Here is a 20,014-nt window from a genome sequence, read left to right on the forward strand (position 1 = left end):
GTATGTGTGTGTGTTTATGTGTGCTTGCGTGTGTGTTTATGTGTGTGTGTGTGTGTTTATGTGTGTCTGCGTGTGTTTGTGTGTCTGTGTGTGTGTTTATCTGTGTGTGTGTGTGTGTTTATGTGTGCCTCCGTGTGTGTTTATGTGTGTCTGCATGTGTGTTTATGTGTGTCTGCGTGTGTGTTTGTGTATCTGCGTGTGTGTGTATGTGTGTGTGTTTATGTGTGCCTGCGTGTGTGTTTATGTGTGTGTGTGTGTGTTTATGTGTGTCTGCGTGTGTTTGTGTGTCTGTGTGTGTGTTTATCTGTGTGTGTGTGTGTGTTTATGTGTGCCTCCGTGTGTGTTTATGTGTGTCTGCGTGTGTGTTTATGTGTGTCTGCGTGTGTTTATGTGTGTCTGCGTGTGTGTTTATGTGTGTCTGCGTGTGTGTTTATGTGTGTCTGCGTGTGTGTTTATGTGTGTCTGCGTGTGTGTTTATGTGTATCTGCGTGTGTGTTTATGTGTGTCTGCGTGTGTGTTTATGTGTGTCTGTGTGTGTGTTTATGTGTATCTGCGTGTGTGTTTAAGTGTGTCTGTGTGTGTATTTATTTGCAATATTTCAGTCAGCAGGCACATGTGAGAGTCAGTAGCGTGCCCTCCAACAATTAAGAGGCTTAGCAAGGCCATTAATCGATTAATTAAACTGTATTTTTCACTGCCTGTCCAACCTTACAGTTGACAGACAGGCGAATCGGACAGGTGGCCTTTGGATTTTTGAGGAAACCTCATCCACGGGCAGGATGAGGTTTCTGTCATTAAATTTTTAAAAATTAAAAATTTTGGGCAGAATTTTTCCAATCTACATGTCAAGGTGAGTGAGTCCGCTGTATGGATATTTTTCCCGGAATTTTGAAAACTTCATTCATTAGTTTAAAATTCTTCAGCTCCCTGAAGCAGCTCTCTGCCTTCATTGAGCTTTCATTCCACTCTCCCCTGCGTTGACTTCAGCGTCTTCCCTCCTCCCACCCCCACCCCGGCAGCGCTGAGCATTGCAGCGTGTGCTTCACACTGGCTGCCCGTTAGTGAAATTGCAGGCGGGGGTAGATTGTCGGCAGTGGGACGTGTCCCGGCCGCCCACCACACCCACCTGACCACCCGAAAATCGTGCCCTATGTGTGTCTGTGTGTGTGTTTATGTGTGTGTCTATATGTCTGTGTGTGTCTGTGTCTCTGTATGTGTATGTGTATGTGCCTGTGTCTGTATGTGTGTTTGTGTGTGTGTGTATGTGTCTGTGTCTGTACGTGTGTGTGTATGTGTCTGTGTCTGTATGTGTTGTGCATCTGTGTGTGTGTGTGTTTGTGTGTGTGAATGTGTCTGTGCCTATATGTGTCTGTGTGTATGTGTGTGTGTGTATGTGCCTGTGTGTGTACGTGTGTGCCTGTGTCCGTATGTGTGTGTATATATGTGTGTGTGTGTCTGTATGTGTGTGTGTGTATATGTATATGTGCCTGTGTCTGTATGTGTGTCTCTGTCTGTATGTGTGTGTGTATGTGCCTGTGTCTGTATGTGTCTCTGTCTGTATGTGTGTGTGTATGTGCATGTGCCTGTCTGTGTGTCTCTGTCTGTATGTGTGTACATCTGTATGTGTGTGTATGGCCAGAATCTTCAGGTCATGTAAATTAATGCGCAGTGACATCGGACAAGCATCCTGACATCACCGCGCGTCATTCAGATCTTCAGTTCGGTGGGTGTGCAGCCGAGTCGGCTGTGTGCCCGCCAAACTGTCAAAGGCCTATTAAGGCCATTTAAAAACTAATTAAAGTAATTAACTGAGCTGCCCGTCCAACCTTAAGGTTGGCGGGCGGGGGGGCAGGCGAAGAGCCCAGGCGGCCTTCGCATTTATCATGAAACCTCATCCACGGGCGGGATGAGGTTTCATGAATTGTTTATAAATTGAAAGTGTTTATAAATTTTCTTTATTAAAATTTTTGACAGTCAACCTAACTTCCCTGAGGTACCTCTGTGCCTCAGGAGGATTTCTGCGCACTTTCACGCGCATGCGCAAAAAAGCGCAGGCCCCGACTCAGCCTACTCCCCTCCCCCCAGCCCGCCTACCTTCACAGGGAGCGCTCAGCACTTCTGCTTCTGTGTGTGCGTCCTGCTGGGCGGGTTTTAATTGGCCCGGCCACGTAAAATGGCGACTCGCCGCCTGCCTTCTCCCGCTCAGTCCCACCCCCAGTGAGGAGAAAATTCTCGTGTGTGTGTGTAGTGTGTGTGTACGCGAAAAAGCAACGCTCCTGAGAAATCACTGTTTTAGCTCAGGTGGCGTCCCTGCACAATTAAACATTGTTCAACTGAGGAGGGAATTGAGGGGAAGGAAGGAGCATGTTTTCTCCAAGGGCCTGTGAAACACTTCTCAACCCAACCCCAACTCGCCACCTGATCCCCTCTCCCATTCCCGGTGAAGGCCAGAACAGGCAACCTCGAGATAAAGACTGGTCCTCGCAGTGAGCGATGGAAATGTAAGCTCCCCAGCTTTGAGCCAGCTCATGCACGCAGTTCTATTGGATCATTAAGTTCAATATTATCCGTTGTTCAAGACTCACCTTTGACCCCCGAGCTGATGCGGCCTCCGTTGTTTATTTTTTTAGTGTGGGTGTTCTCTTAGCTTTGATAGTGCACGATGGGTTATTTAACACGCACAAACATCGGTGGGATGAGGCCAAGGGAGTGAAGCTGGCATTTTGCCGATGGCATCTTCCTCTGTCGGCGAACAAAACTCAACCCAGGAGCGTGGCCTTCTGACGTTGACCCGCTTCCAACCTCTCAAACGCCGCATGCCAAGAAACGTGTCACTGCCTGTCAGCGCACGAGTTGTGAGGTTGGCAGGGCACATTCGTCTGCCGCAGTGCCACATTACCACCTTGAACAGAAGTGTGCTTGAGATGAGGCAGGGAAAACTTTGCGGAAAGGGGCCGAGCGGCTTATCATTAGAGTCATTGTGGTACAGAAGGAGGCCATTCAGCCTTTAGAGCCCATGCCAGCTCTCTGTAAAGCAGTCCACTCAGTCCCATTGCCCCACTCTATCAGTTCTGCAAGCTCATTTCCCTCAAGTGCCCATCCAATTCCTTTTGAAACCATTCATTCTCTTCATTTGCGCCACCCTCGTGGGCAGCAAGTTCCAGGTCATTATCACTTGCCGTGTAAAAGCTTCTTCCTCACATTAGCCCGCGACTCTCACCTTAAATTTTAAATCTGTGTTCCCTGGTCCATGTACCACTCGCTAATGGGAACAGTTTTTCTTTGTTTAACTTACACAAACTACAGACTAATACCCGGAATGGGTGGGCTGTCTTCTGACTAGGCTTGTAACTGCTGGAGTTTAGAAGAGTAAGAGGCGACTTGATTGAAACATATAAGATCCTGAGGGGTCTTGACAGGGTGGATGTGGAAAGGATGTTTCCTCTTGTGGGAGAATCTAGAACTAGGGGTCACTGTTTAAAAATAAGGGGTCGCCCATTTAAAACGGAGATGAGGTGAAATTTTTTCACTTAGAGGGTTGTGAGTCTTTGGAACTCTCTTCCTGAAGCAGAGCCTTTGAATATTATTAAGGCAGAGGTGGATAGATTCTTGCTAAGCAAGAGGGTGATAGGTTATCGGCGGTAGGTGAAATGCAGATTTCAGGTGACTATCAGGTCAGCCATGGTCTTATTAAATGGCGGAGCTGGCTTGAGGGGCTGAATGGCCTACTCCTGCACCTTGTTTGTATGTATGTTTGTAAACCTGTGGGCGTCGCTAGCAAGGCCAGCAATTGTTGCCCATCCCTAATTGCCCTTGAACTGAGTGGCTTGCTAGGTCATTTCAGAGCGCAGTTTAGAGCCAACCACATGGCTGTGGGTCTGGAGTCACATGTAGGCCAGACCAGGTAAGGATGGCAGATTTCCTTCCCTGAAGGACATTAGTGGGCCAGGTGGGTTATTACAACAATTGGTGTGCAGGGGACATTTTCAAAGCTTGCGGATGATATGAAACTTGGAAGTGTTGTGAACTGCGAGGAGGATGGTGTGGAACTTCAAGAGGACATAGACAAGTTGGTGGAGTGGGCAGATAGGTGGCAGATGAAGTTCAGTGCGGAGAAGTGTGAGGTGATGCATTTTGGTAGGAGGAACATGGACAGACAATATAAAATAAGGGGTGAAATTTTGAAGGGGGTGCAGGAGCAGAAAGACCTGGGTGTATATGTACATAGACCATTGAAGGTGGCAGGACAGGTGGAGAGAGCAGTTAATAATGCATATAGTATCCTGCATATAGGGGCAGAGTACAAGAGCAGGGAGGTTATGCTGAATTTATATAAAACCCTCGTTAGACCTCAGCTGGAATATTGTGTACAGTTCGGGGCACCACATTATAAGAAGGATGTGAACACATTGGAGAGAGTGCAGAAGAGGTTTACAAGAATGGTTCCAGGGATGAGAAACTCCAGCTATGAGGATAGATTGGAGAGGTTGGGAATGTTCTCCTTGGAGAGAAGAAGGCTAAGAGGAGATTTGATACAGATGTTCAAAATGATGTGGAGACTAGACAGAGTAGATAGGGAGAAGCTGTTCCCACTCGTAAAAGGATCAAGAATGAGAGGGCACAGATTTAAAGTGATTTGCAAAAGAAGCAAGTGTGATATGAGAAAAAACTTTTTCACACAACGAGCGGTTTGGGTCTGGAATGCACTGCCTGGAAGTGTGATGGAGGCAGGTTCAATCGAGGCATTTAAGAGGGCATTAAATAATTATTTGAATAGAAACAAAGTGCAGGGGGACAGGGAAAAGGCAGGGCAATGGCACTAGGTCATGATGCTCATTTGGAGAGCCGGTGCAGACACAACGTGCTAAATGGCCTCCTCCTGTGCTGTTTAGATTCCGTGATGATAGTTGTCATGGTCACATCGCTGAGAGTAGCTTTATATTCCTGTTTTTTAAAAAAGTTGAATTCACCAACTGCCATGATGGGATTTAAACCCATGTCGCACGAGCGTGAGTGCTGGGCTACTATACCACCGTCTCCACCTCTGCAGCCACTCGTCTGTTTGTGTATCGTTGCGCTCTTTTCTCCCTTGTAGAATGTAATAGAACGTTGGAAGGATTTTTGAGGCAGGTTAAGACGCTCCTTTGTGGCACACGAACTCCACCCCCACGGCCAACACGTCCTAGAATGAGACTTAGACTCCGGGCCTTCTGGCTCAGAGGCATGAGTGCTTCCAGCTGAACTACTCGGGCTCCCTTTTGCAGCCCCTGATGTGCAGCAGGGAAAAGCTGGAGCTCTCTCCCCCCCAGTAAAGATGTTGAGGCTGAGGCGAGGGTTGGGTTGAGGAGTCAACTGAAAATGTCAAAACTGAGATTGATAGATTTCTGTCGGATAAGGGTATTAGGGTATTTACTGGTGAAATGGTGGGGAGGTGGGTGGCGATGGTTAATGGAGATAAGATACAATTCAGACTGATCTTAGAGAATGGGGGGGGGCAGACTAGAGGGGCTGAATGGCCTCCGGTTTTTGCATCATGGGACTGAATTTTCCCCATGAAGGCAATAAGCAGCTCACTGATGCTCAGTTTGGGTTCCACCAGCACCGCTCAGCTCCTGACCTCATTACGGCCTTTGTCCACACTTGGACAAAAGAGCTGAACTCCAGAGGGGGCCGGAGAGTAACGGCCCTTGACATCAAGGCCACATTTGACCGAGCGTGGAGTGAAGGAGCCATCGGAAAATTGGAGTGAATGGGAATCGGGGAAAAGCTGTCCACTGTTTGGAGTCGTACCTAGCACAAAGAAAGATGGTTCAAAGAAGGTTCACTTGACTCATTCCTGGGATGAGGGGGCTTAGCTTCTGAGGAAAGGTTGGACAGGTTGGGCCTAAAGCCACTGGAATTTAGAAGAATGAGAGGTGATCTTATCGAAACATTTAAGATCCTGAGGGGACTTGACAAGATAGATACTGGAAGAATGGTTTCACTTATGGGGAGACTGGACCTAGGGGACACAGGTTAAGAATAAGATGGAGAATGAGGAGAACTTTTTTCTCTCAAAGGGTTGTTGGTGTGTGGAATTCTCTTCCCCAGGGAGCAGAGGAGGCTGGGTCATTGAATTTATTCAAGGCTGAGTTGGACAGATTTTTGATAGACAAGGGAGTCGAGGGTTATGGGGTCAGACAGGAAAGTGGAGTTGAGACCACAACCAGATCAGCCATGATCTGATTGAATGACAGAGCAGGTTTGAAAAGCTGAATAGCCTACTCCTGCTCCTAAGTCCCCTGTTCCTATGGTTGTAACTGCTTGAGGTCAATCATCTCAGCTCCAGGATATCACTGGAGAAGTTCTTCAGGGTTGTGTCCTCGGCCCAACCATCTTCAGCTGCTTCATCAATGACCTTCCTTCCATCATAAGGTCAGAAGTGGGAATGTTCACTGATGATTGCACAATGTTCAGCACCATTCGCGACTCCTCGAATACACTCTTCCTAACAGCACTGTGGGAGCACCCACATCAGTGGGGCTGCGGCGGTTCAAGAAAGCGGCTCACCACCATGTTCTAAAGGGCAATTAGGGATAGACAGCAAATGCTGACTTAGACAGCAAGACACACATCCTGTGAAAAAAAATAAGAAAGGAGTCAGGTCTCCTTTCAGGTCCCAAACCACCGTCGGCAAGAAACTGATTAAAGTCAAGATTTTCAATGTCGGTGAGCCCTTAATTAGCATGGAGACAGGTTTCCTATCCATTTTAGAGTGGTGGACAATCTCCTGAAGCTGGAGTGAGGGGTGATGGCTCAATAAGAAGCAACTTTTTAAAACATTTTAGAAAGAGGAAAAAGCAGCCAGGCCAGCACTGTGGCGAGGGAGTTGGGGGATGGAGCAGGGAGCCCCTCTACAGGGTGGTCTTGGCTCTACCTCCAGTCAGGCAGTAGAGAGGGCCTGTAGGCCTGAGAGGAGAGCCGGCAGCACCCCAGCTGGCTTCTTGGTGTCTACCCCCAAGGCAGTTGATCTGCCCCCCACCCCCTCGCTCACCACCACCACCCCCCCCCACCCCCAACCCCACATCCACCACCAACCACACCCCCTGTCCCCTCCCCCCACCGCCGTCGTGTCAGCGGAACTGGAGGCCAATGGAGAAGTCACAGCCAGCCTCCTGAATACCTGGTTAACAAGCCTAAATGCTTGCCCACCTCGTGGGGGTCGATCAGCCTCCCTGGATCCCAAACCCGCGTCAGCCAAAAATCAGGAAAGGGTCCGGGAAGGCCTGCCCTTCCCGTAATGCTGTGCCACGGAGGTGGTTTGAGGGTGCGGTGCAAGAACGGGACTTGCCATTTGGAAGCCGTGAAGGGACGCGGGAGTTAAAGTGGAGAAGGTTGCGCGCGGGCGGAAACCTCCAGAGGTGCTAAAGAGCTTTGTCTTTTCTCTTGCAAAGCAGCCACTCCATGCATCAAAGCGATTAGCCCGAGTGAGGGGTGGACTACAGGCGGCGCCACTGTCATCATTATCGGAGACAACTTCTTTGATGGATTACAGGTTGTTTTTGGAACGATGCTGGTCTGGAGTGAGGTACGTCCTTAATCTTAAAATAAGCACCCGATTGAGCTGTCAGTTAGGATGCAGTCAAGTGCTAGTCCTAAAGGAACTGGAGCCCCATTAATGTTTTAAATATGCATTACTAGCTTCTAAACAAAATAATAATAACGTGTTCCTTTCCAGCCATCCCCATTGCTTTTTCTGCTTCCTCGGTCTCACCCCTTGGAGACTGTTCCCTAAGTGGGGAGTGGGGGGTGGGGTGAGAGGCAGTTCTGAGTCTTTGATCTATTCTTGCTCCTTCTCCCATGCTTCCCTCAGATTAGCTGCCAGGATGTTTTGCTAGGCTCCCTCTTGTCGTTACATCCCCACCCCCCCAGGGAATGCACCACAACACATTCTTTTATTAATGGTGCGCAATTTCACTACACAGTTTTGGCTCTCTGGGACGTAGAGGCCCAGAGAGTCCTGGACTTGAGCCTCACTCCCCGGCTGCCGCATCTTCCCCATGCATTGGGTTTCAGCCAGGGTCTTAGATCATCTGGGCTAGGGAAGGGAAAATCTCTCTCTCTCTCTCTGTCTGTCTCTCTCTCTCCTCTCTCTCTCTCCCCTTTTCTCTCTCTCTGTCTGTCTGTCTCTCTCTCTCTCCTCTTTCTCTCTCTCTCTCCCCTTCTCTCTCTCTCTCTGGCTGCCTCTCTCTCTCTCTCTCTCTCTCTCCCCCCCCTCTATCTCTCTCTCAGTCTGTCTCTTTCTCTCTCTTTCTCTCCTCTCTCTGTCTCTCTCACTCCTTCTCTCTCTCTCTCTCTCCTTCTCTCCCTGTTCACCTGTATCCAGCGATCCCACTACCCCTTTCTGTAAATTGGGTGTGAACAGGATTGGACTCTGCTGTGATTGCAGAATGGTCAAATGGCTTGGCGGCACGCGCTGTCCAATGCAACGTTTGCGGGAACGCCCACCATCCCCATGTGCAAGCTGCCAGAGGGCAACAAGAGTCTGTGGTCCAGACTGCACCTGGAGAGGGCAAATTTCAAGGATAAAACAAGCCTGCCTTCAGGTGACGATACCAGCCCATTACAAACGTTAGCTTAGCAGCAGGTTTATGAGCGATTTTGACAGAAAAGTGAAGAAAAACTGTTCCCTCTTTAAATTATTCATAATTCAAGAGTAAACAAAAACAACACTAAAAGTATAAAGGTTTGGTAAACTGAAATGAAAAGTTGCATCTATGCAAAAGTACGGCCTCTGCTCTGCAAGCAGATCAGGCAATTAACATGCTCACAGTGAGATCTCCCAAGCAGGAACTGAGTGAATTGTTTGGTCCGTTTTATTGGTAGTGGGATGAATGTTGGCCAAGACACTGGGTGAACGCTCCTAAAGTTTTCAAAAATGCTACTGGGAATATTTTTCTCCTTATTCACTCTAAACGAAGGCTTTCCTGGTTGTGAACACCTGTATTAAATCTCCTGTTAAATGTATATGCTGTGAGGAGAACAATGCCATCTTCTACAGCCTCCCCATTAAGCTGAAAGACTTGTAGAGGCAGGAGAGTTGTGTCTATGACAGCAGAACCACTGATTGGGCTGTCGTCGCTATCGGGACACAGCCTGCCCTGTGGTTTCATGTCGCTCGGGTTGGCTGGGTCCGTTACCATTTTGTCACTAACTTTGGTGTGATTTTTCTCCCTGTTCCTGGTCCAGCTGATCACGCCTCATGCGATCCGAGTGCAGACGCCCCCGCGGCACATCCCAGGAGTGGTGGAAGTCACGCTGTCGTACAAATCCAAGCAGTTCTGTAAAGGAGCGCCAGGAAGATTTGTCTACACAGGTCAGTGTTTGGTTCTGCAGCTATACCACCTGGTACACCTGCACTTCACAGGTTTCCCGGGCTATACAAAAGAAGGACCCACCTCAACACAGGGCCATAGATCATACTGCACAGAAGGAGGCCATTCAGCTAATGCAGCCTGTCCAGCTCTTTAAAAGAACTATAAAATTAGCCCCATCATAGGATCACAGGACTTAGGAGCAGGAGGAAGTCATTCAGCCTTTGAGCCTGCTCCACCATTCGATGAGATCGTGGCTGATCTGGATCTGGTCTCAGCTCCACTTGCCTGCCTGTCCCCCATAACCCTTGACTCCCTTGTCTATCAAAAACCTGTCTAACTCAGCCTTGAATAAATTCAATGACTCAGCCTCCACTGCAATATCTTGTTCTTAGCCCATTGCCCAGATTGTTTTTTTTCTCCTTTTCAAGTATTTTTTTTTGAAAGCTACTACTGAATCTGCTTTCAGGCAGTGCATTCCAGGTCACGTCAACTCACTATATATCGTAAACCTGTTACCGACTCTCCCGTCAGCGGCAACAGTCTCCTCTTAGTTCGTCTATTAAAACCCCTTCGTAATTTTGAACATCGCTGTTAAATCTCCCCTTAACCTTCTCTGCTGTAAGGAGAATAATCCCATCTTCTCCAAATCTCTCCATGTAGCTGCAGATTCTTAACCACGCTCCCCCCACTGCCCCCCCACACCCCGCACAGCCTGCCGAAGTGGCCTCGCACGACACTCAATCGTCTCAGTCATTCTCAGGGCAATTAGGGATTGGCAGTAAATGCCAGCCTTGCCTGCGGTGCCCACATGCTGAGAATTAATAATGGCAGCGATGAAATAATAATAGTACAAGCAAAACTCTGCAACTTTGCCACTTTCGGTGAGACACTAGATTAAGAAGAGAGTGGAGGGGGGGAAGCGAGGTCATTGGATGCTTGAAGGGGGAGGGATGGAAAATATTTACTCTGTTGTGACAAGATTCGTTTCACGTTTGGTCCACTGGGGTCCTTTAGCACTGACCATAATGGCCACCAATTGTACTTATCAGCATTGAAGTAATGAGCAACACTGCAGTTGTTACAGATTGTCTTTCCCCACAAGATTATTGTCATTTTATCTTCTGTCATGTCAGACTTTTTTTTGCTGGTGACCTTTAGGTTGTAATACCAGGCTCTGTTGGCTGGCTTGCATTGAAAGCTCCAATTTCTAACGGTTAGATTTATCGGAACAATCCGCTTTTGTCAAGCAGTCCACAGTCCTTCGGAATGTCGCTGGCTAATCTGTTCCTACAGTGTCGGGGAGCCGATGGTTTGAAAAATAGATTCGCTTATGAAATGTATTATTCAACAGGTTTGGTGTTGCAAAAAAAAAAATAGAATCTAAAAAACACAGCAAGTCGGGTACAAAGGGGATCAACACAGAGAGCTGAGTATTGATAAAAGCAGGATCACTAAACCTTCCGAGGAAGGGAGATTTGGTGACCGCTTCAAAGGAACCTCAGTCTCTTTGCTCGCCAAAATTAAATGGGTTTCCCTGTTTATTCAGGGTGGTAAAGGGTAAAGATTTGCTCGCAGAGACACTTGGTGTAATATTTGAATGGGTTTCTAGTCTTGTGAATGAGAAATCATTCTCATTCCAGGCATCCAGTGCCTGCAATGCACACAAAACAATAGCGACAACTTGCATTTATATAACATCTTTACGGTAGTAAAATTCCTGGACCACTTCACAGGGGCCCTACCAAGATAAAAATTTTGGAACTGATCGCCGAAGGAGATATGTGGAGAGGATGTTTCCTCTTGTGGGAGAATCTAGAACTAGGGGTCACTGTTTAACAATAAGGGGTCGCCCCTTTAAGACAGAGATGAGGGGAAATTTTTTCTCTCAGAGGGTCGTAAATCTTTGGGACTCTCCTCCTCAAAAGGCAGTGGAAGCAGAGGCTTTGAATATTTTCACGGCAGAGGTAGATAGATTCTTGATAAACAAGGTGGGGTGAAAGGTTATTGGGGATAGGTGGGAGGTTACAGTCAGATCAGCCATGATCTTATTGAATGGCGGAGCAGGCTCGAAGGGCCGAGTGGCCTACTCCTGCTCTTAATTCGTATGTTCGTACTAGGAGAAGTGACAAAAGGCTCAATCAAAGAGCTAAATTTTAATGAGTGACTTAAAGAAGGAGAGAGGTGAAGAGGTCGGAGAGGGAATTCCAGAGCTTAGGGCTTACTTAGGCAGCTGAAGGCAAGGCTGCCAATGGCAAGGCAAAGTGATGCAGGACATAACCAACAATAGGAAGTCAGGCTGCATTTGCTGCTCTGCCTCAACATGTTTTAGCCTCCCTCCTCTCGCTAAAGTATTGCCCAATGCACCAATTTCATCATTTTGAATGCCTCTTATTAAATCTCCCCTCAATCTTCTCTTCTTTGAGGAACACAACCCAGGCTCCTTTAGTTTCTCAGTGTGTCCGAAGTCCCTCTTCCCTGGTACCATTCTTGTGAACCTCCTCTGCACCTTCTCCCAGGCCCTGACAGCCTCCCGAAACTCAGGTTGTGGCCTCGATTAGACACCATGCTCCAGCTGAGGCCTACCCAGTGGCTTATCATTTTTTTTTTTTACAACTGTGTGTATTTCAGTATCTCTTTGCATTTGAGGTCTGTCGCGTTTTAGTAGGTTTCTTAGTGGTTACCATCACAACAAAACATTCGTTCTGTGACAATAAATCCGCTTATGATTCACGTGTGAGTGGTTTTTATAATAACAAGCTTTATTACAGTGATTGAATTGGCCTTCCATTTATATTAGATGATATGCAAATAATACAACCTGGTTGCCAGGTTCTGACTCCCTCGGAGAATGCTCTCTGATGTCAGAGAATGCAAGTTCCAAAGTGAGGAATACCAGGCCCTTGTGTGAATGCAGTGCGTTCACACATACACTGTTTAAATAGACTAGTTCTATCCCTATACAGCCTTTGCCTGCGTAATACATAGTTTGCACATTTAGTTGAAGCCATCGTTTATGATTTTTTAAAACTCTTTCATGGGATGTGGGTGTCACTAGCAAGGCCAGCGTTCATCGAACAACTGTAATTGCCCTTGGACTCAGTGGCTTGCTAGGCCATTTCAGAGGGCAGTTAAGAGTCAACCACGTTGCTGTGGGTCTGGAGTCACGTGTAGGCCAGATTTCCTTCCCTAAAGGACATTAGTGAACCAGATGGGTTTTTACTCAACAAACACCAATAGCTTCATGGTCACCATCACCGAGACTAGTTTTTCAATTCCACATTTATTAACTGAATTTAAATTCCACCAGCTGCCAATGTGGAATTTGAACGAATGTCCGCAGAGCACTAGCCTAGGTCTCTGGGTGACAAGCCCGGTGACATTACCCCTATACCACTCTCTTCACTCTTCAGCTTTATAGTAGTCAGTGCTTAGGCCAATGTTCAATCCCATTTCTCGGTTTGCAGAACCATATCAGAGATTTCCCTCAGCGCTTCAGCTTCTCGCACAGCATCAGCGTCTCCCCTCCCCCTTACTTTGCACCACATTTACTGTTGGCAAACTCAAACAAATCCCCCTTGGTTACAGCCTTGAAGCCCCCTCGAAGACCCATCGGGCACCGGGTGGAGAACCCTTGTCCTACACGGCAACACTTCAAACATGTGCTGATTGGTTGTGAGACGCTGTAGGATGCCCTTAGGTTGTAGAGTTGCAAGCCCGTTTTTACGAGGAAAATTACCTAGATAGGTTCTTGATTGGTAAGGGGATCAAAGGTTACGGAGAGAAGGCGGGAGAATGAGGTCGAGAAACTTATCAGCCATGATTGAATGGCGGAGCAGACTCGATGGGCTGAATGGCCTAATTTCTGCTCCTATGTCTTATGGTCTTATGGTCTACCCAGGCCATTGGAAGGTGGGGGAGCGCTGGGAAAATCAGGAAAAATGACGTCGTCTGGATGCCCACATCCTATGAATGAATAATTTTAAAACAAACTATCCGGGCAGGGAGGGAGGCTCTCCAGGGAAGGAAGACAGGTGGGCAGGTTGGGATGGAGGGAAGAGCCTTGCTTGCTGGGTCTGGGGTTGGAGGTGGGGAGGGGGGTGGTGGGGGGTGTTTTGGGCAGGGATGGTTGGAGATAGATGGATCTAGAGAGCAGGGTTGGTGCTGACTACAGCAGAGTCCTCATGGTTGAACTGAGGGTACTGGACAGCGGCGGTAACAGTCACAGTGAGAGTGGGGGAGTAGCATGAGGCAGGTACAGGATAATAGTTGGGTAGCTGAAGATTTCATGTGGAGTGGTCATGGAAACGGACAAAACAGTTGGATCAGATAATGGGAGGGGTCAGGGCGGACATGGTGACGGTAATAGGTGTCGTTTCAGAGGGGAGAGAAGGTATGTGGAAGGTGATAGTTATATGTTCAAGGCTAATGGGGAGACGTTCACGGGTGAAGGGGGAGAGAAATGGTTATGTTAGATGGGTCAAGGGTGATGGGGGAAGTTGGTGGGTGACAGTGGGAGGGCAGGAGATGATGGAACATGTTTGAAATGTGACGTGTGCCATTTTTTGAATGTCTTCCCAAAACTGCAGTTGCACTGAAAGTGTGATCCTTTGAAGTGAGGGGAGGGTCTTTTCAGGTGAGTGGAGTCCAAGGTCGGCACAGTTGGCCGACCATAGGGACATCCCAATGATCGTGAGGTAACTGGATGAGAGCCGTGCTCAGTTGTGTCCTCCTCTCTATGGTGAAGCCCACGCAACAGCAGGTTTCCCCCGCTGACTCATGGGTCTCAAAACATCGAGATCCCAGCTCATAGGATAATCCCCCAATCCCGGGAATAAGTCTGGTGAACCTTGGTTGCAATCCCTTTATGTGAGTTTAGTCCTTCCCTAGGTAAGGAGATGAACAGGACACACAATACTCCAGGTGAGGTCTCACCAAGGCTGTAGTCACCCACTGCCAGACCTCTTCAATCCTACCCTCTATCTCTCTTGCAATCAAGGGCAACTTGCCAGTTACCTCCCTGCTCACCGGCTGTACCTGCACGTTAGCTCACAGCTACTTTTGAACAAGGTCTGTTTGCACCTCTCATTATCTCACCAGCTTAGGAAAGACTCCTGTTTCTTATTCCTCAGATCATAGGGAGAGCCTCACGCTTTTGACCCTCACACTCCATCTGCCATGTTCCTGGCCACTCACTTTGCCTGCCTAACTCTGCTTGAGGCCTCCTTTACATCCTCTTCAAATCTCCCATCAGGGCACCAGTAGGACCTACACCAGCTGGTCTGGGAACGCTGCACAGACAGCATTCTCAGGGGGCTCAAACCCGGCTGAGCAATAGCTGCTGGGCTGCCTGATGCCTGCCCAGGCTGCACATTCATGGATGAAGGCCAAGGATGAAACATGCTCATGTCGGGATACTCAGTGATGATGTAAGACAATAAATGGTGCAGCGGTTGAAACACATCATCAGAATATGATTGGGAAAGAAGTGCAATGCCCTTAAATGGCCGTGACTATGGCAGCAACTAGCAGCATCATGAGAATACAGCAAACCCAAACGCAGTGCAATTAAACATATATTTACCAGTGCCAAAACTATATACAATGCTTCTACACCCACGCCATCTGTGCCTTCAAAAGTTCTTTATCTTTAATTCCCTATTCCTATGTCTAGGTGCAGCCCTGACATCCCACAGCTGAGGTGGAGGTGGCCTCCTGACTGATGTGCCCTGTTGACTGTGATGTCAACCCTGGTGGGTGTCCTCTGGTGGCTCAAAGCCTAAAGGGCCCCGGCCTGCTAAGGGTCTCCTGCTCAGGTCTAGGTCCACCCTCTCGGCCTGACCTGCTGGAGGTGATGGGGTCACTGGCAGAGGGGAGGTGGAGCAGCAGGTCACCCTTGGAATGTCCTGGGATGAAGTTCCCGGGGTGGCCAGGCTGGCACTCCTCCTCCCTGTGAGTGCCCGATGGCACCTCCCCGACTCCGTGAGGAGAAGGGGCACCTGGAGGGAGGTCAAAGTGCCTCACTGGTCTCGCCAGGAACTGCTGCACTATACCAATGGCTAGAGTGACTGAGTACAGGTCCGAGCACATACCTGGCAGTCACGGAGCGTTCTACTGGACCTGGGTCTCCAAGGCAGCCACCGCCGTTTCCATGGAAACGGCAGTGGCTGCCTTGGAAACCCAGGTCCAGTAGAACGCATGCTGGAGTCACAACATCGAACAGAACGTGGACAGACTCCTCAAACCTTCAGTCCAGTCTGTACATGACCTCTGACATCTCTGCCTGATGTTTCCCTGCCCGTCTCTGCATTTCCAACATGTCTCCTATGGCCGAATCCAGAGACTCGATATCTCCACGGGGCTGAGCAGGGGCCTGGTCTCCAGAGACCTCGGCTGTCACTCCCTCCGCCAGCTGTGGACACATGTCAGCGATGTGTTCACCAGATTGGGACCCCGAGCCGACTCTAGAACATGCACCAACCGAGGTGAGTGTATCTGCACTGGTGAGGGGTACAGGTGAGCGCTGTGATGGTGCATCCTCTGAGGTATCCTCCTCAAAGCTGGGATTGGGGCTGGGATTGGGGCTGGTCTCTCTTGTGGGCCTCCCTCTTTCCTTGCTGGTACCTGGAATGGAGAAAAAAAAAGTTTAGTGGATGTCTAAGCTGGCTTCCTAAATAAAGGAATGTCTCACCCCATTGGGTACATTTGACAACTGCAGACTGGAGACATCCTCACTGGCTCCCTGGGGGGGAGTCCTCTCTCGCCTTCAGCACAGGCACGGTCCTGCTCCTCCCCGGCCAGTCCTGCGGCCTCCTCTTCGAAGGGGGTGAGGATTCTGCTGCCGGGTGGGCCGCCCCCACCCCCGACCTTGGCCTGCTCCACTTCGGATGTGCAAGTTCTTGCTCTGCAGAAAGACAGAAGGATTGATCGTCATCCCAATGGCTGCGCGCGCAGTTCAGGAGCAGGCAGGCCTGAGCAGCTGCTGAGCCCTCCCCAGTCAGCGATTAACAAGCAGGATGTCCTGCGACTGATAGATAGAGAGCATGAAGTGACTGGCACACATTCAGTGGAGATGTCCCGCCTCCTGGCGAGTGCTACAACCCAAACTCTGTGCACTCGTACACTTACACTGCCTTATGAGCGTCACTGCGCCACTTACCCTGGCGGAGCGCAGCAGATCGTTCATCCTTTCCCAACGCTGCTGGGCAGCTCCCCTGTGGGCCCCACGGCCGTCAACCTCCACGGCGACCTCCGCCTAGGCCGCCGCGGTCAGACGGGAGTGCTGCTTCCTGCTGCCGCCCCCGGGGAACAGCACCTCCCCGCCTTTCCCGGACGGACTGGAGGAGGGTCTGCAGGGAGGCTTCGCTTGAACCATGGGGGGCCACACCTTTGCCTGGCCTGTAATGTACTGCCTGTGAGGTGGAGAATCCAGAACTGCTGGTCTGCGGTGACTGAACGGCTGCCCGGGTGCCCCTTTAAATATGGCTTCGGGGACCTTCGACCCCACGAGGTAACAACAGGGGCGGCAACTTCCTGCCGGCCCAGGCCACGGGACTTGCCGAGCTCCTCACGGATGCACGTGTGATGAGCTGAACAGCACAAGACCGTGCATGGCCAGCTGTCCCGGCCTAGCAGAAAACACTCTCACTTCTGCTCCTGCAGCTAAACCTAGACTCCAGACTGGGAGGCTCCGGCCAGACTGTCTGGAACACCGCAGCTGAGAGGCGGCGGCTACACAACAGAGAGTCACTGAGGCCTGTGACTGGCAAGCATTTAGTCCTATAAAGGGAGAAATCGGTAAGCCCGAGCTCAGTCGTGGGGTCACCGATCGAAGCCCAGAGAGGCGTTTGCAGTGACAGGACCATGTCTCTGAGGCTGGTGCGAATGACAGTGGGGCAAGATTCCGCTATTAGTTTCCTCCCCCGGGCAGGAGTAGAGGAAACGTCAGGTCCCAGTGGCCCTTTGGCGACACCTGCCCGGAGGCAAGTACGTTGCAGCAATCGGGCAAAGGCGAAGTCAGAGTCAGGCCTGGGCAGTGAAGCTCTCCGCAGTTGAATAGCCTTCTCACTCGCCATGTGGTGTCGTGCATTAAGTGCCCTTGGAACCAGGTGGGGTGAGTCATTGGAACAGGAGGGAGGAGCATCGGAGGCTGGGTGGGGGCGGGAGCGGGGTGGGGGGATCTATGGGGGAGGCGGGCAGGACGATGGGATGGGGTGGGGGATAAAGAGACAGGTCTTTGCACTTCCCTTTCAGAAGCATGACTGTATAAATCTTGAAGCTAATGTGGTATGAAATCCTTATTCCAGCTGTTAGTGAAGACACTCAATAAAGATCATCATTAGATTGACAAAGAACAGTAATAAAATGGATGTTATGAGCTTGGTGTTTTGAGCTGTGTGGGAAAATGTCATATGTGGCGTACTCAGGACCAAAGGGTGTACTCCAGCGGCAAAACTCCCTCTCCCAAGGACATTACCAAACCTGTCTGGTCATCGAGATGCCCTGTGGCCTCTCCCAGAAAGTACCCACCCTCGCCCCCTAGATAGGTCTTTGTCAGAGCCCTCCCCAACAGAAACTTATGGATGAGTAAATGGGAGAAGCTCTTGAGCTATCGACAGGCAAAGCAAACACATACACACTCATCCATACACACTCACACACACCCATCCACACACACTCACACACACCCATCCACACACACACACACACACACACCCATCCATACACACTCACACACACCCATCCACACACACTCACACACACCCATCCGCACACACACACACACCATTCCACACATACTCACACACACCTATCCACACACACTCACACACACCCATCCGCACACACTCACACACACCCATCCACACACACACACACACCCATCCACACACACACACTCACACACACCCATCCACACACACACCCATCCACACACACACACACACCCATACACACACACTCACACACACCCATCCACACACACACACTCACACACACCCATCCACACACACACACACACACCCATCCATACACACTCACACACACCCATCCACACACACTCACACACACCCATCCGCACACACTCACACACACCCATCCACACACTCACACACACCCATCCGCACACACTCACACACACCCATCCATACACACTCACACACACCCATCCACACACACTCACACACACCCATCCGCACACACACATACACACACCCATCCATACACACTCACATACACACACTCACACTCACTCACCCATCCACACACTCTCTCACACACACACACACTTACACGCACACGCACACACCCATCCACACACTCTCTCAAACACCCATCCGCACACACACTCACACACCCATCCACACTCTCACACACACACACACACACTCACACACACCCATCCACACACACACACACACTCACACACACCGATCCACACACACACACATCCACACACCCATCCACATGCTCTCACACACTCTCACGCACACATACTCACTTTCACACGCACACACACACTCACTTTCACGTAAACACACACACACACACACTCACTTTCACACATACACACACACACTCACTCACAAGCACATACACAGGCATCCACATACTGATCCACACACTCTGACACACACACACACTCACACACACCCATCCACACACACTCATGCACACACACATCCACACACACGCACTTTCACGCACACACTCACTTTCACGCACATACTCACTTTCACGCGCACACACACACACACACTCACTCACACACACACATCCACACACTCTCCCGTGCGCACACACACTCTCACGCGCACACACACACACTCTCACACACGCACATACACACTCTCATGTGCACACTCAGTCTCACGCACGCACATACACACTCTCACACACGCACACTCTTACACACACACAGTCTCACGTGCGCACACACACACTCACTCTCACACACACTTTCACGTGCACATACATACACACTCATGCACACACTCACACACACACACACACACACACACTCACTCACCCTCTTAACAGACAATCTGCTGCAATAATCTAGCTGCAATCGATCACCCTTCCTTGTTGGGAATATTGATCCTGATTTATGCTATCAGATCACGCCAACAATCTGTTCACATCCAGCCTTCTTCCCTTCACCACGCCTTTCCCCCCCCCACTCCCACCCCCCTCCCGTACCCCAAATGCACTGACCCTGTTTATTTTTTATTTTGTGTGAGGCAATTTTGTACTTCAAGGGTAGGGCCAGGGTGGTGGAGACAAGTTGAACAGTACCTCTTTGAGCTCAAATAATCCCGTGAGTTCTTGGTTGAGCGTTGAAGAGAGGAGGGAGATTTACATTGATCAGATCTCTCAGCCCTTTGTGTGCAGCCAATTACTTTGAACATGGGAACAGGGGGAGGCCATTCAGCCCTTCAAGACTGTCCCTCATTCAACTAGATTTTGACTACCCTACATCTTAACTCCACCTACCTACATCTTAACTCCATCTACCCTACATTACATTTTGGCTCCATAAACATAATACCCTTGCCTAATAGAAATCTATCAGTCTTAGTTTTGATATTTTCAACAACCTCCCTCCTCCCCATCCCACCAGCTTTTTGGAGAGAATGTTCCAGATTTCCACTATCCTTTGTGTC

General features: G+C 49.6%; 1 protein-coding gene across 8 annotated transcripts in view; it reads left to right on the plus strand.

Annotated features, from left to right (window-relative positions):
• The window catches only part of LOC144688054 (transcription factor COE3-like), a 573,849-nt gene that overhangs the window by 456,181 nt on the left and 97,654 nt on the right, over nucleotides 1-20,014 (plus strand). For 5 of the 8 annotated variants that reach the window (XM_078554698.1, XM_078554702.1, XM_078554700.1 and 2 more), the window contains exons 9-10: nucleotides 7,434-7,567; nucleotides 9,229-9,355. In XM_078554698.1, coding sequence (XP_078410824.1) covers nucleotides 7,434-7,567; nucleotides 9,229-9,355 — 261 coding nt within the window. The remainder of the gene's footprint in view (nucleotides 1-7,433; nucleotides 7,568-9,228; nucleotides 9,356-20,014) is intronic. The other 3 variants (XM_078554699.1, XM_078554701.1, XM_078554705.1) reach the window with 1 other exon arrangement.

Source organism: Cetorhinus maximus, chromosome 1, assembly GCF_964194155.1.
Source record: "Cetorhinus maximus chromosome 1, sCetMax3.hap1.1, whole genome shotgun sequence".
Classification (NCBI taxonomy): Eukaryota; Metazoa; Chordata; class Chondrichthyes; order Lamniformes; family Cetorhinidae; genus Cetorhinus; species Cetorhinus maximus.